Genomic DNA, 18,034 nt, shown 5'->3' on the forward strand with positions numbered 1-18,034 from the left:
TTTGCTTCATAATTTAAGATTCAGATGTTTTACACCACGGCTCACCAAGGCGGAGAAGAATTTCATATCAAGTAGACATCAGGGCTGGTGCAGCCATTCCAGTTTAATCTTTAGTGTAGATGTATTTTATTTTGTCTTTTAAAAAAACAGGGAATACAAAATCATTTGAAGAAAACAGCAGGACTTGTGTGCAGGAACACCATAAAACCTCTTTTAAATGATTCACTGTGGAAACCGACAAAACTGAAGAGTCTTTTTAAAAAAACGTACGAGACACAGCAAGAAAGAAGACTAAATGAACTGCCTGACAGCTAGTGGAGAGCAGGATTTTCTGGCTAATCTGGATTTGAAATACTGGCACGGTGCGCGAACTGGATTCTATCTCCTGGAAACCCTTTTCCGTGTGCGGTCAGAAGATTTATGATTTATGAAATTGTCTGTTAAATTAAATTCCAGCAGCTTCATGAATTGGAAAAAGGAAAACTGCTGTGTACCAAAAAGGTGCAAAATCAAAAAGAGAAAGGTAATGTAGGTACACAAAAATGTGAATAATTCATAGAAAATCTATTATATCAGGACGTTTCAGACTACAAGTCTGGATGGAAAAAGCAGTGCTGTAAACAAGCTTGTGACCCATATGCGATACATTACACACACACACACACACGTGGGACAGCCGCCTTTAAAACTGGAAGCCTCAAATCAGGGAGTGCTTTATGATCCAGAGAGGGGCAAGAAATAAAATCATGAGTGTTGCGTATACTCTGGTTAATAAACACAACCTCACAAAACTCCATTTAAGGCCTGGAGCTCCGAGCCAAGAAGTGGGTTGATTCAGCTTAATGAAGGGAAACTGCACTTCAGCTCTGGTGCTTGTAACCATGATAAAACTTGTACTTGAGCTGTCTCATTATTACATTGGGTGCATCTTCGAGTTTATTGAAATATGTTCACTATGGAAAGGATTCTATGTGGCTGTGCCTTTGTTCAAGGTGCTGGGTATATAATCTCTTTTCTGGGTGAATGTCTGGTGCATTCAGATTGCATTTAATAATCTGAATATTGGTTGCAGCACAAACGGTTTACTGTGGTAACATTTCATGGTAATTCCTCACAATTTGCATTGCGTTATCATGCCATTACCATAGCTCTCAATGCTAATGAAAGTGGAGTTTACTGTTTCATTATTCTTCTCTTTGAGAGAAACAGCTTCTCTTTTATCCAGCCTCATAGCGAGGCTTCGTTCCCCTGGTACAGCACAAACCAATTTACTGTATCTCACATTTAAACGCTGTGGATTAAACACAGGGTGAGGAGCTCTGATTCCCACACTGGCTGTACTGAGACAGGCTAATTGGATAAAAGAAATATTGATGAGAGATATTCGGTCACTCAAGAAGATTCTATACTTATTTTTTTTCATGCACAGCTGGAAAAATGCAATTTAGGTTCTTTTTAAGAAACACTAGACACATGACCTCACTGCATTCCGTTGTCGGGTTCTCTTGTATCCCAGAACGACTGCCCAGTGTTCTATTACTGCTGTCTAAGGATATCTCTTTAGACAGCAGTAATAGGATGAGAAATAACCTGAGAGATAACCTTAATGGGATGAGAAATAACCTGAGAGATGGATAACAAAACAGGTATTTAATAGCACGCTTTGGTAAGCCAGGTGGCCTCCTGCCAAATGCCCCGAGGCTCATCACGCTCTACTGTGTGTATTTCACAATCTTCATGTTTGAAAATCAGCCTGAATATTAACACACCACCGGTACAACACAATAATATTCTACATGCAAGTCCGATCTGTGGTTGGTTTAACCCGGACGCTTTTATTTCACATCTTTACAGTCCTGCTGTGTAACTCAAAACCTTTCGGCAGATAGCAAGTCTTTAAACGGCTGTTTCGGTCAAGACACAGGTCACAGAGACAGGAACCGCAAGCCTGCTTCACAATGAATCCGAGCCTCCTTACCTTGGCTCTCCTCTGCAGCACAGGGCTCCCTGGAGAGGGCTTATCCTCCAATTGTTTCTCCTGTTGGTTACAGTCCAGTTGAATGAGACTCTGGCATTCCTGATGACAAGTGTAGCTGCAGTCTAGCAACACAGGACAGAAGAAACATGGAGACAAGGGTTACAATATGAACAAACAGATACAGAAACTCACTCTGCAGAGGTTATTTATTCACAAACCATCCAGAATTCAGTAGAATTCGTGACGTGGGATAATCATGAATTTATTTGATCATTTTAGTTATTTACAAGATATAACCAGCAGACGTGAACAAAGCTTTTCAGATTGACAAGCAAAAAGGAAAATCAGTGTACCACTGCTTTATTCTCTCAGGAAATGCAAGCTTGTCCAAAACAAAATCTGGACTGTGATGGGACTCTGGCGCCATCTTGTGGCCAATTTTATAAATTATTCTATATAGGGCAGAATAATAATACGCACAGAGTACAGTACACTGAATCAGAGTAAAGATCAAGTTCAAAACTCTCCACCACTGTGTGTCGCTGTTGCACCAGTGCTGAGATTCCGTGGTCATTTTACAGCTTGGTTGAAGATAGTTAGATTAAGTGAAGTTTTTAGCTGCTTCTCCTTGACCACCAATGACACAAAAGAACGTCTGTACAGTATATATTTATAATGTCTGGGTTGTACAAGAAACCTCCGGGATTGAAAGAAGTGGACAGATCCAGATGTTTTCTGAAGAGATTGAGCAACATTTTTTATTTGATACCCAATACATCTCAGAGAGAGGTTGTCTACAAACCCCACTATTATAATTCACTCTATGCTGCTGACATTGAGAATGAGCTTGTTATACTTTTAAATAAGAAAGAAAGAAAGAAACAAAAAAAAAACACAGGACTTGGTGAAATACAATAAACATCATCATTATTATTATTATTATTATTATTATTATTATTATTATTATTATTAGTACTGCTCCATCATCCTGGCACAGTGGTTCAGACCGACACTGAATAAACTATTTTCTTTCCAGTGATGACCATGACAGCTACCAGATGGAAACTCTCTGTATCCCTGTGTTCTGTGATTAAGACAGGGGTTAGAACAAGATCAAACAGGACATTATTCATACTGAAGAAAGCAGGAAATCTTTATGCTGCCCTCGACATAACCTCTACTCCCCTCTGCTGTCTCAACAGTGATATCACACACACAAAGCAATTCCTTCTAATGGGTATTACAGGAAATAATCAACAGATAACAAAAACCCTGTCAGCAATCAAACCCATTCATGTAATATGTGTTCATTCCCTGGTTGCCTGGATATCCCCCCACCTGTTACTGAACCTTACTGGCCTGGAGGATTCTCCCCATAACTATTACATCCTTAACCATTACATCCATTTCTTCATGTGGAGCACGACTTGCAAACTCACAATCATGAGTAACCACCAAGTAAAAACTGACCCTTTAAAAGCACATTTCCAAAGAGCACAGCGTGCAAGTACACTGTGCCAACACGTCCTGCAAGTGCAGCTAAAGCAATCTCAATGCATTACATAGCAAAACACATTCATTAGCATTACAAAACAAAGACCACCACAAAACCCATCTAATGGATTTAAATGTGTCAAAGCTTCACTGCCAAGTGACATACCATTTTTTTTTTATTATTTGTTTAGTTAGCATACTGTATTCAAGGAGACTTACAGAGACTAGGGTGTGTGAACTATGCATCAGCTGCAGAGTCACTTATAATTACGCCTCACCCGAAAGACGGAGCACAAGGAGGTTAAGTGACTTGCTCAGGGTCACACAATGAGTCAGTGGCTGAGCCGGGATTTGAACCGGGGACCTCCTGGTTACAAGCCCTTTTCTTTACACGCGTTTGAGCCTGTTTAAAAGTGCATATTTCTATTACTGTACTGTACCATAAAGAATGTGCTTAATTGCACATTCCAGATAACCCACATTAGGGATGGCTAGTGTATGCAGAACTGCGACTTACACAGAATTCTATTTTTCCAGATCTCTCCCTCTGGAGTAGAAAAATCCTTAAGGACTGGGAAGTTGGGAGCAGCTTCCCAAAAATCAGGGATTTCCTCTTCATAAAAGGAGTGGAATGACACTCTGGAAAGTTACAGTAAAAATAGGTTTGTCAAATTACAGAAATTGTGTCCGAGTATGAGTCAAGGGAATCTCCAGGGAGTTGAAGAAACTAATAGAACAAAAACAATTGCTTAGTTCTTAGAAGAAAAAAAAATTCAGTTCACGTGCCGCTTGGAATACGGGGGACTTTCCTCAACGACCACAGAAAAAAGCTTGAGAAAAAAATCTTAACCCTAAATGTTTAGCAATGAATTACTTCAAATACTACTGTTACAGCTGTGCGACAGATTCTCAGTTTCAAAGCTTGCTGTATTGGTAGTTCTTCTTCCGTTGATTTCAAATTCGTAATCTAGAACAAATCACGTCAAGAACTCTGCCATCCCTGTTGCGTCAAAGGAATTCAACCCTCTCCTCTGCTTGAATTAGCACAGAGGCCCCTGTTGTGTTTTTATTTTTCTTGTTTTAAAAACACACACGCTCTCACACATGCTGGCCATTCTGTTAAATGACATACAGAGAGACATTAAAGACTACGCATGTAACCTACCTGAGGGCACTTCACTGATGATTAAAAAGCACGGGCAACCCCCCCACTCCCTACCAACCCCAACCTTTTCACTTGAGGCTGTAAACTAAAAAAAAAACAGGTCCACATGCCAACAGTTGCCATACTGTGAGGTGCATTTGGTATATGGAATACTGTGCAAAAAGAGGGACAAATTGAGAAACTCGCTTCACTTGTGAACAGTGCTGGATTTTAACCCAGGGCTTCAGAACTGTAACCAGACTACAAAGCAACTCCTTTATTATAGATTTTTACAACAGTCTGTTTTTATTGATTTAAAAAAAAAACGTTAAATAGGAGCCCACAGCCCCCAACCCCAAAGTTGACAGTCTGTCACAGCAGTTTATAAAATGGAAAAACAAACAAAGCCCTCCCTACAGTCACAAACCAGGCTGTCACCAGACTTCTACAAGGTGTGTCGGGGTTACTGCATACCCTTCATCTGCTCTGCTTGATCCTGGCTGGAACCTTTAGTGTTTTCTTTGGCAGAACGGTACAGCAAGGCAGAACGGTACAGCAGTGGCAAATGCCAAAATCAACAGGCTCTTACACACGAGGCTGGCCAGGGTCCTACACACGCAGAGCATCCCTGGCAGCGAGAGTGCAGGCTGTGTGGACTAGGGAGGGCAGGGAGAGACAGGGTTAATCAAATGGAAACAGGAATGTGAGAAGTCGTTCTCTCCCACAGAGACCTCAGGTTTTCTTACTTCCTGTGAAACATTCAAGTACGGCTATTTGTTCAAGAGCAATGAAAGCTTCTCCAGAGCTCCCGAAAAAGCGTCTGCCAACACGACTGCCAAGGTACTTTACCCTCTCCTGTGAAAGGCACCCTGACAGCTGAAAGCGGTTTCTTTGTGTGCACAGTATATATATATATATATATATATATATATATATATATATATATATATATATACACAGTAGGTCTTGGGTGGCTGAACTGGCCACTGGCAAGCTTTGAGTTTGAAAGCAATACAGAACTCTATCTTACACTTGCATTGTCTGAACCATGATCCCTGTCTCTCCAGGAGATGCACAAGCCTCCCAGTAAATGTTTCAATACTGTCCTGTTGTTTGCAGGAAGGTGGCTAGTGTATGGCGACCGCACGTACAAAGTTTTTCTCCTGAGCTAACGGAACTCCCCAGCATGTTCTGTGACCTCACAGTGTGGTCAGAAGTGCTGACCTTTCAATATGACTTATACAGCTAAACAGGGTGGATACTGTGCTTTCCACACACTCACATGGGGGCTGACCCAAATATAATCACACTACTGCACACAACACTACTGTAGTGCGAGTGGGACGCACTACGGTAGTGTTGCTTATTGAACAATCCTAAACTGTGCCGGTGAACAGAACCATATGGTCACTACATCCCGCCAGCGAAGTTCAAAGAGAGCTCTTAAAGGGTCGTTATCACAGCCATGCTCAGTACAGCCTGACAGAGGCTCATTGTCCCGAGTGAAGCACACTGTTCTGACACTTTGAGACTGTACGCCTGGAGGCTGCAGCAGTTGGAAGCAAATCGCTTACTCTTCAATTATATATTCAAGTATAAAACTGCTTTTCTTTTAGATCTATAGAAATATGAGAGCGAGAGTGCAGTACTGGGGAAAAAGCTAGTAAAATGGTGCTCTCCTGTGACTTGCAACTCATACCACTGCAGGGCCTTAATTATTCATCTGAGCAGCGAACAGCCTAGTTCTAACTAGGTCGTTCAGTCTTTAATTGAGCCTTTTTTTAATTTACATACGTTATCAAAAGCTGATCTGGTTTTAATGTATAATGGGAAAGTCAAAGTAAATGTTATTTAAACCATAAATCCATACATACAAAATGAATTAACCACATACATACATACATATAGTTGGCTGTTTAAGTAAGCTTTGATTGCTCAAGGTCCTTCCGTCATTCAATTCTCTCTCTCTCTCTCTCTCGCTCTCGCTCTCTCTCTCTCTCTCGGGTTTGTTCCTGCTGCGCTCCGATCAGTGTAAAGAAGTGTTTGACTTCATGTACAGTGTGTAAAGAGCTTTCCTGTTTGCTAAGCTGATCGTAGTAGCCCCCGGGAAAGTCTGTTCATCACTAAACTGCTTCCAGGTAATTGTGTCACGATACAGCGTAGAGCATCAGTCTGCTTTCCTCAAGGATACATTATGGTGTATTTTGAATCCTTACACTATCTTTCATTCTTGTCCTCTATTTCATCCTTTCAGTCCTGGAGGCACCTCAAGGTCCTCCGGTATCTCAGCTTTTCTTAAAGTAAAAAGTTGTGTCCTGTTCTGTCATGTATAATCAATAAAATGAACACACGCTGTCTCTCACAGAGACACACCCCTTCTCTTACACACTCACTGAGACAAACACCCTCCCTCACACACTCACTGAGACACACACCCTGTCTCACACACTCACTGAGGCACACACCCTCTCTCACACACTCACTGAGACACACACCCTCCCTCACACACTCACTGAGACACACACTCTCCCTCTCACACACTCACTGAGACACACACCCTCTCTCACACACTCACTGAGACACACACTCTCCCTCTCACACACTCACTGAGACACACACCCTCCCTCACACACTCACTGAGACACACACCCTCTCTCACACACTCACTTAGACACACACTCTCCCTCTCACACACTCACTGAGACACACAGACAGATCAATATCTGAGAAATCACATTGTCCTTGGTCTTTAACAACTTGCAGCAGATACATGCTCAGCAGCTTCATATACCACTGATTCCATGCGACATTGAGGCTGGGGGGGGGGGAAGGGAGATAGAGTCATTCCCGGCCTCTTCTGTTATTTACTGGAATCCACCACCACTTTACATTTTAACTTTCATCTTCAGAGACTCGTACGCACTGCATCAGCACTGCATCACCCCTCCCTAGTCCCACAAATCCTACAGTGATTGTAAATGTAACACTAACAGACCTGACTTTCAGTCTAAAGGCCTGCGTGCAGTTCTCTTTCTGAATGTACTGCACAATGAATACTAATTGAACAAACAGCGTTCCTTATTGTATCTCGCACACAAGTCTGTAATTAACATAGCGGAGCGATGCATTGATTTTGTAAAGGATCCGAAATGGTGTGCAACCGCCTTTAAAAGGTATTACATATAAAGAAATAAATAGGTACAGATTTCACAGTTCCATAATTCCTGGTTAGTCCATGTGGACAGTAAACGGTGCTACATTATACTGCAGAAGAGCCCTTCAGTTTCATGGGAACACAGAAGAGCTCCCACCTAATTTGACTGAATAAACTGAGGGACGTGGTTCAACGTTCACCCCTTGCATTTACATGCAAAGCTAATAAAAGGTAATTATCTAAAAGGCATCAGAAAGTGCACTCACTCCTGTGTTGCAGTACTATCCTGATAATAGTTTCACAAACAGGGGAGTATTTTATTGGCTGATCTGGACACTAGCCTCTTACTGAAATTAAGACTTCTAATTGTGAGCTATGCTACTGTTAGCACTACATCCCAGAATTCAATGCTGCCACGTTTAATTAATGTTCTGTCTCTTACTGGAAAGTGTAGTCAGGTGAATAGATTGTTTAATTAGTTAGATTTCTCCCTTACATGCAACAAATTAGCATGCATGAAGAGGTATACCAATGGTACTTATTATTGGTAGTAATATATATATATATATAAAAACATGGACTGGAGAGGAGGGCTACAGTGGAAAATTACTGACCCGAGGGAAGACTATTGCTACCGACAGGGGGCTATAATTGGAGAATCGCTGTTCAGCAAGTTCCTCTGGTTGTGAGAAGTGGAGATGAAAGAAGTTCCTTTGAAAGGGGGCGGGACTGACAGTGATGTGAACCAATCACATGACAGATGGAGACTATTGCCCGGTGGTGTAAGGATGTCAGGGCAATCGTTCAATATATGTTTGCTCCTATGATGAGGTTTCAACCAATCACAGGCCAGAATTTCCAACCACCGATTCATAAATTATATATAAAATATTATGACATGATATCACTTACAACAAAAAAAAGCATTTCATCATTTGTTGAATTACAATAACAATATACAACCAATTGAAAATATTGAATATTTCGTTTTTCAAATGTCTCGCACCCCCATCCCTTGTTAATAAAACTAGCATAATCACTTGGTGAATTGCAAGCCATTGTCTGCCCCAGATGTGCAGTTTTGGAAAGAATCACATGTTGAAGCAAACTTGTATTTTTATTTTAAAAAATGAGACCTCCAAAGAAAATTTTGCTACATGCCTTACTTTCTGAAGTAAGATTTATGGAGCGGTTCCATTTGCTAGAAATCATCAAGGGTAGCGACAGATACAGCATAATCTTCAAACGGGCAAACAAGAACTAGGTCATGATGTTGTTTAAAATGATTTAGTCTAAATGACTGCACTCAAAATTATAGCCAAGAAGCAGTGTATTAAGATGTAGCTGCTTATCATTTTTTACCCTTCTCAAAATTGATGCAAACTTATTTATTGACCTATATCACATTTTCAAAACTATTTTGAAACCTAGTTATTATGGCAGTTTAATATGTGATAGCGGCTTGTCTTTCCATGCATAAAACGGTAGAATTTACAGTACAGCATAAAATCCCCTAAAATAACACTTAGCGAAGGTCTTTAAGAAGTGGTTTTATGTACATTACATACAGCATTTTCTACATTAGGTTTGCAAGCCATAATATCTGACATATTAATGTGCAGCATTTTCATCAAGGTGACTACGAACTAGATCTATATTGAAATGCATCTCCTTTTGTCTTCCACACACGATACCCAACAGGAAATTGCAACAGCTTCAACACACTGAATCAGAAATGATGCATACCGCGTTGAGGAATATGGAGCAACAATATGGGAGATGAACAGAACACAGCCAGGCATACTGTGGCACTGTTTAAATACCCATTCAATTCAGAGAGCCTTTTCAAAAGAGATTACAAATCAATGAATGCCTTTTCATGCCTGAACAGCATAAACAACAGCATTGCCTGAGCAGTGTCCCTCTCAGCCCCTCTGAATACCTGAAGAAGAACAGCACAGGATTTTATAGCAAGATCGCTGTCAAATGTAACTGCAATACGCCAGTGACAGGGCTAATTTGAAATCCACCCACCCCTTCCTCTGCCTTATGCACGTGCAAAAGACAATCTCATCACACACACACACACACACACACACACACACACATTCCCCTCTATTCCAGCTCCTACCTGAGAGAGACAGAGATCCGCTGCTGCTCGATCTCCGGATGAGCTTCAGGCCTTCAGACCAGGATTTGGATTTGGGAAAGCGTCGGAATAACTTGCTGAACCTCTTGGAGACGTTCCCGAAGCAGGCAGTGGTGCGAAACTCTGCCTGCCTCTCCGGAGTCATGCTTGCAGCACGAGAGGATCAATAGCCTCGTCTCAGCTATCTGCATCCTGCGAATACCCTGCCTGCACAGCACTAGACTGCACAACACTAGACTACACCTCGCCACAGTCACTAGCACTACAGTGTGGTATGCCAGCAGAAAAAGCAGCATCCTCCATCGCCGGCTAAGTACTGCATGCTCTCTCTGATCCGACTGTTTTTAACCACTGGAGTACATGTTTTGCATTGCCATGTACACCGCTGCGCACTAATATCTGCTCTCCCCTGTATTCATCTTTCAGAACGTCAGTGCACAGGAGATCATTGTGACTCTCAATCATTTTCTCATGATTTTAGAAAGTAAAACAATGTCATTCTTTCTTCTGGGTACCCCTTTAATTATCAGACTGCCTTTAAACTAAAAAAACATGCGCTCATTTACATACCTGTTTCCACTGTGCTTGTACTGCATTTGGTGATGTTAATAAATCACCCAGACTGAGTGAAAAACACCAATGGGATTCTATAGTTAAAAGAGGACTGCAGTATTCTGAACAGATGTTAATACTGTAAATGAACATCATTCAAACTATGCATGTGTGTCTGGAGGTTTTCATATTCTTAGTGATCCTAGTCCTGAAGGGAGTTCCTTTAATTTGTTTCGGTAATTGACAAAAGCAGAAGGTAGTAGATGCTAGCTCCTGATTTAGAGACTCAATATACATTGAGCTAATTCTGGCTCAACCTGTATCTTAACACCACTGAAACAGCTAGGACAATCCGGAAGTGCTTGAGCCTGTAAAAGCCCTTGGGAAAGCCCATTTAGAGACAGCTTGCCACATTCCATGCCAGGTACTCCCCATCAATGACTGCACCCACCCGCATTCCCTAGCCGCTTCCTGCTTCCACATTAGGGAACTGTTTTGCCTCATTGAATGACGTTCACTAAGCTAAAAACCTCCAGTCCCACTTTCAAAATGTTATTTTACTTAGACAGTATAACTTCAATATGATTTTTTGCAAAGTCATAGTACGAGCTTCAGAAAGCCACTTAAAATCACTTGGATTAATGCTGCTTGAATTGATAAGTTCCAATGCAAAATCTCTTTACATTCACTCGCTTGCAACCCTGATGAGTAAGTGGTTACCTTATTCAAGGTCTAGAGGGTGCATTCAACCATAAACGGCATTACGAATCAAGGTGAGGCCACACAAACAAACGTTAAGAAGTATAATCAAAATGGAATGAATCCGAGGAGTGTCTAGCGAATGGGACCAGACATGTAAATGCTATTCCAGTTCTGCTGCATGGTTATTCACCACCAGGTCATTGCTTTGAGGAGTGTCTGCAGCATTCCTTTGGTGTGTGTAAAGGGGGAATAATCTCAGGATATCAAGAAGCACTCTTGAAGGGATTTCTAGGACGCCCTGTAAGGCTCACTACACTGAGCAGAGTACAGCGATGGCCAAAAGTTTTGCATCATCTAGGATTTTAGGATTGAGACATACTTAAAATCAGTGCTTGACATACCATACATGCCAGCAACTGAACTTACACCTGGCCCTTATACAGCCAGAGTGAGGACGACAAGGAGGACAAATGCACTTCACTTTATTTTACACTCGCAGACAGAAAGCTCCCAGCTTCACCTATCGCTGGCCAGCTGTCTTCCACTGGGGTATGAGTGAATAGACGATTCCCAGTCATTAGCTGTTGGCAAGTGTCTCTGATAATGTTCCAACAGCTACTCCTCAGCACTGTCAGCGTGCAGGCTTCACTGACACAATGAATACCAGAGAGTCAACCCGGACCTGTAATCAAGGAATTCTTCGGTAAATTCCTTTATTTCCCCAGCTAGTTTACTCAAGAACATTAAAAAGTGAATATTATGTTTGCAGACACTGGACATGTATAAAAAGAGAGACGAATGAAAGAGTCCCAAAGCCTTGGAAACGTTTTCTTTGCTTTATTGTTCCACTGCGGGAATGTTACAACAAGGAGAGACTCCCAACTTCCGTTTCAAAAGAAACAAGACACAACTCAAGGGAACACGGTCTGTACTTTCTGGAAAGAAATTCAGATTGTGAAAAAGTATCTTGGGAGTCCGGTTTGCACTTTCTTTTTGGATATGAAGTTACCATTTAGTTTGCAGTAGAATATGCATGCACAGAGTACGTTTACTCTGTGACCTTGGCTTTCCACGCAATCCGAATGCCAAAGTCAATGCAATAAAAGGTAACAGCCACTCCAGGCTTCAAGACTGTGATCTTTGAGCAAAAATAAGATAGAAATAAAACAGTGAGACTTCAAACCCCACAGTATTTGCGAAGTGCAATGCAACAGACTCCACTGAAAGTGCAATAAACCATAAAGAAAACATGAGCAAAATAATACAAAACCAGTCTTTCCAGACCTGCCCCCCATGGCTGACATTAAGTAGTACAAGTGAAAGGTAAAGGATGAAGAGCGAGAATTCTTCACACATAACAGGATATTAATAAATAAAATATGAAATACCCTGAAAGTGAAGATGATGCAAAGCCTCTCTTTAAAGGGGGTGGCATTCGTTCATTAAAATAGACCTCACAATCATCACTAATATAAATGGCGCTTAGACAAACCTCTTTTTCAGACGGATACCAGGGGTGGAGGCCAACAGATCATACAAGGGCTTTCCACTGCAGCGACCAGGATGTGCCCTACAGTACAGTACAGCCTTGATCAATCACAAAATACAGTACAGCACAGCATTGATCCATCACAACCTACAGCACAGCACAGCATTGATCCATCACAACCTACAGCACAGCCTTGATCAATCACAACCTACAGTACTGTACAGCACAGCCTTGATCAATCACAACCTACAGTACAGCACAGCATTGATCAATCACAACCTACAGCACAACACAGCATTGATCCATCACAACCTACAGCACAGCACAACCTTGATCAATCACAACCTACAGCACAGCCTTGATCAATCACAACCTACAGTACAGCATAGCATTGATCAATCACAATCTACAGTACAGCATTGATCAATCACAACCTACAGTACAGCACAGCATTGATCAATCACAACCTACAGTACAGCACAGTATTGATCCATCACAACCTACAGCACAGCCTTGATCAATCACAACCTACAGTACTGTACAGCACAGCCTTGATCAATCACAACCTACAGTACAGCATTGATCCATCACAACCTACAGCACAGCATTGATCAATCACAACCTACTGTACTGTACAGTACAGTCTTGATCAATCACAACCTACAGTACAGCCTTGATCAATCACAGCCTACAGTACTGTACAGCACAGCCTTGATCAATCACAACCTACAGTTCAGCACAGCCTTGATCAATCACAACCTACAGTACAGCACAGCATTGATCAATCACAATCTACAGCACAGCATTGATCAATCACAATCTACAGCACAGCATTGATCAATCACAACATAACGATCAGCCAGAACTCAGCTGCTGTTCTAAAATGATGATTCCGAAAAAACACGAACAGTACTGGAGTTTCATAAAACATACTCAACACACACGTGAAATATGAGCTCAAATGGCATTCTAATGATAGATACACACGTGCAGGGCATATCTATTGATGGTTTATTAACATGTAACTAAACCTTAGTAAATGGTTAATTGCATACTGATTAAACACTTACTTATGACCATTTAAATAAAGCATTACTTTATAAACTGTAGTTCTATTGCTGAAGCAGAGATATTGAACAAAGCAGGCACTGAACTATTACACTATCGCTACCATGTGCAGCACAGCATTTTGCTTTAAAAATTCAGGGTTAAATAATTCAGCTTATTGTCCCTGCTGTAAAGGGTTACTTCAATGTCTTTGAAATGCCTTCCAAGTTAAACTGCGATCGTGAATTGCCTTGGTCTAGCGAGCTGCTCCAAATGAGATCATAAATTATCCTCCCTCTGCAGGTCTGCTGCAGCAGTGTCTCTCTCTCTCTCCCTCTCTCACCCCTCTCTCTCTCTCTTTCTCTCTCTCTCTCTCTCTCTGACTTGATAAAGATGAATTGCTGCGCAATGAACAAAGCGCAGACTACTAAGAGAGTTATTTCATTAAAAAGTTCAAACAGCAGCATCCTCAATATAATCGATTTTAGAATCTAGTTTATACACTAGTTTAGAAGCGGTCTGCCACTACTGTGCTAGCACAGCCAACAGAGGTGAATGATGTTAATTCTGAAAATGAAAATGTCATTGCCTAGGGACACTGGTTGAAGTGAAACTTGAAGAAGTTTAATCAGGGAGGCAAACGGTAATCAGCTAATGCTTTCATCATTGCTATGCCTTCATGTGCCTCTGGGTGTTATCACTGAGGAAGGAATTAGCCAAGGTCCTCTTGCATTAGCTTCTTATAGTTTTATAGAATGTATGATTGAAGTATTTAAAGTTATGGACGATCTTCCTGAGACACTGACTGCCCTTTCTGGGAGCGGGCCTGAACCCAGCTTGGAGGAACGTGTGCATTGATTTCTGGAGGTCTCAGCTTATCAAGCAGCAACACACTTAGTAGAAATGTAGAGCTCACTACATTATTATTAATGTATTATTTCAATGCAAGATGTCCATTCAGGACCAGGATGAGAGTCTGACCACCGGAACACGTTTTACTGAAGCTACAGCACATTTTCACTGCTCGAACCCTGTCTTCTACTTTTGAGAAGGCTCAAATGGGGTGTTAAGCAGGGAGAGGGGCACTGCTTCAGCCTGACCTTGATAGACCAAACCCCCTGTTCTCTTCCCAAACCTTTCTTATGTTATACAACTTCAGCACCATTTCTACTGCCCAATTCTCTCACGGTGAGCACTGTGTCCTTCTTTATCATATGAACATGTAACACTGAGCCTGAAACAAAAAACAGTCGTAAACATTGATTTGACTAAATACTTATTCAAGTCTATTTTATTGTAAATGTATCATAGTTTAAAAAATAGATTTTAGGTCCTGACGTTTGATCTATAAAACTTTGATTTGTAGCTGATGAATGAAGAATCATTCCACATTACAACCCACCAATACGTTTTTCTCGTCTTCTTGTCAGTATGCTTACCAGTGTACCGTGACGTGACACGAGGTTAAAAGCTCTAAACTACGGATACAAAGCAAACGAGTCTGCTCTTGCATTATGGTTTAATTAGAGGCTGGCTTGCGCATAGCCTCCGCCCTGGTACAAAGCGGCGCTGTAACTGTTGACCACATTGTAATGCTAATAGTAAAGACTGGGGTCTTTTTTTTCTTAAAATGTTCCCAGATGCACACACATTACCAAGAAAGCAATACTTCCACATAGTCTCGCAGTAACAAAATTATGCTGTCATTTTCCAGAACAAAACTTTTCCAGCTGGCGAGTACTCGTTTATTCATCCAAAGTTTATATGCACACAGTTTCATTATGTTGGATACTGTTTTTTGATTGTTTTGCAAACCAGTAAGATAAACAACGCTGATAACAACTAAAAGCTACAGTGTGATCCCAGTGCAGCACTGTATCAATACCGATGGGCCATGACGCCCGACTCCCTGTACGCTGGTTTGCAAACAGTCAAGCAGTGTATTTAAGCATGAAGGGTCAGAGCAGGTACGGTACTTACTTTTACACCTGAGCCCTTGAGAGCTCACCTGGCGATTACACGCATCGCACCAGTCGTGAGTGACCGAGGTCAGGCTGAAGCAGTGCCCCTCTCCCTTCTCCTTCTTCACTCTCGGGTCCTCCTGTCCAAAGATGGACCATGCCTCCCTCCGCGGCGGCTCGTGTCTCATCATCTTCACCACTCCCGATCTCCCTTGGGTTAAGATCGGCATCTTGTTACGGCTGCTAGTGTTACTACTGTTGATGCTGTGTGCACCAAACCCGTTTTCCTCGCTCAGAGAGCTGAAATCCACGTCTTGATGTAACGTCACTTGCGATGACCGCCTGGAACACCTCTGAAAGTTCTGACCATTCATAACAGAACTTGACTCTGGTTCTTTAGCACCGTTCGGCAGAACATGCGGGTTACGTCCGTTTTGCGTGCAGGGTGTCAAACATTTTGCACTGGCACCACTTTTACAAACTATTCCGTTCGTGTTAAGATGCCCCTCGTTTGTCTGGACCCTGATGTTATTCTGTTTCAATAGCACTTCCGCAGCGGCCGCGGATGAACGTGTCCCTGTCAAATCTGCATATTCAAAACAGTTTGTATGGTCATTAACCACAACATTGATCCTTTTGCATGATTGTAGCACGACATTGCCTTCCCGGTTTCCTTGCGCCACAATGTTTGGAGGAGGATGCAAATGATCCAGGGATGCTGCTGTGGTCACTGTCCGCTTCTTCTCGTTAGAAGATTTCCTCAGGATCCTTTTCTTCTCGCTAGCAGACAGCCGATTAAGAAACAGCTCCTGGTCTTTGTCTATGATATGTTGAAAGCGGTGCTGACCCACCGTAGCCGACGCCATTGCAGTTCTCCCCGCTGTGTTACAAATGTAAATTAAATTGGAGCAGCAGCGAGTGTGGATGCGTGACGAAGGCTCTGGGCTTTCTAGTTTAGTGCGAGCGGGGACGCCCTTCTTAAAGAGAAAGTGTTAGTTCCCCGTTTCTGAAAGAAAAAAAAAATCGGAAAATCCCAAAAGGGGATTTTCTTTCGAATATTACCCTTCATGAGGTCGCTCAGTCTTCTCCCGGACTATTTACAAATATATTATTATTATTATTATTATTATTATTATTATTATTATTATTATTATTATTATTATTATTATCAATTGATACATTGATACACCAAAGAGTAAAATTGGGTGAAAACCACATAAAACTTGTTGACTTACCCATATTGTGTGAAATTATATAGTGGTGTGTCAAAGTTTTAAACTTGTGCACGTTTAGATTCTACGCATGTTTATTAAATAAAGTACACAGAATTACAAAACAGCAAACAGTTCTATATCCAATGAGAAATGCCTAATAAAGAGGAGATGTGATCCCTTTTACTGGACTAACTAAACGATAATTAATCACAAGCTTTCAAGACCTCAGAGGTCTCTTCTTCAGGTGAAAGCAAGAAAGAGAGATTGATGTTTACATTCAAAGGTGGCATCAGAACTTTAACAAAAAGAACGCATTTTGAATCTAGAATTCACCTGAATTCTGGCTCCTTCAGATGGCATGGTAGAAATATCTAGGCAGACTGATGCTGCTGTTTCAGTTTGAAAGCTTCACAGCGACTTACAGATGAATGTTCTAAGAACATTCAGAGTTGTGAAGTGGAGTTCCAATCCTAAAAGGTCTTCCAAGTTCAGTGCATGGAAAAATAAAGTCTTAAATCTGTGAATCCAGATGTTTTCCCTTTTATCTAATATCCAACCCTTTTTCTATTGGAAGAATCTTCTTATCAGCAAGGCTACAAGGCAACCTACACTGTTGTATTAATTGATGCGTTCTGACAATAATCACTTTAAAAAATGTAATACTGTATATAGGTCTAAAGTGATTGTAATATTGTTGCCTGTATTAAAAATCAGAATTATTGCTGCATTCAGTACAGCCTGTATAACCACTACCAGCTGTAGGACACTACAGTATTAAACACAGTTAAATCAGTCTCGACCAAAGATGGTAAATAGATAACACATACGAGTATCGCAGTCTATGCCAACATTTCTATGTGCTTTTTTCCATATGTTGTGTATGAAAATTGAACTCATGTATTCTTGGCAGCACAGCAGTATTTTCTCATTTGGGATTTTGTGTTCCCCAAATTGTAATATATTTGGGGAGTTCTGAGCACTTCAGAATTTATTTACACACACTGTTGACTTTTTCCTGTTTATTTATGTATAGATACACCCCTATAATGTCCCAGTATGCTTACTTCAAACATTACAAGCTACAGTTGAATTCCACACCCTCCACTTTTCTGATAAATTGTCAGTCACTGTAATGGTCTATAGTGTCACA

At 41.3% G+C, this 18,034-nt stretch overlaps 1 protein-coding gene across 2 annotated transcripts in view; it reads right to left on the reverse strand.

Moving 5' to 3' along the window:
* LOC131702780 (ras association domain-containing protein 5-like) overlaps window positions 1-16,627 on the reverse strand; it is a 42,164-nt gene extending 25,537 nt beyond the window's left edge. Inside the window, exons 1-2 of one of the 2 annotated variants that reach the window (XM_059004988.1) lie at window positions 15,690-16,627; window positions 1,979-2,100 (exon numbers count right to left, since the gene is read on the reverse strand). In XM_059004988.1, the coding sequence (XP_058860971.1) occupies window positions 1,979-2,100; window positions 15,690-16,536 (969 nt within the window). In that variant the 5' untranslated portion in view covers window positions 16,537-16,627. Of the gene's footprint in view, window positions 1-1,978; window positions 2,101-9,901; window positions 10,169-15,689 lie in introns of those variants that run through there. The other variant, XM_059004989.1, reaches the window with a different exon arrangement.
* Between the last annotated feature and the right edge of the window lie 1,407 nt (window positions 16,628-18,034).

The sequence above is a fragment of the Acipenser ruthenus genome, chromosome 30, assembly GCF_902713425.1.
Source record: "Acipenser ruthenus chromosome 30, fAciRut3.2 maternal haplotype, whole genome shotgun sequence".
Taxonomy (NCBI): domain Eukaryota; kingdom Metazoa; phylum Chordata; class Actinopteri; order Acipenseriformes; family Acipenseridae; genus Acipenser; species Acipenser ruthenus.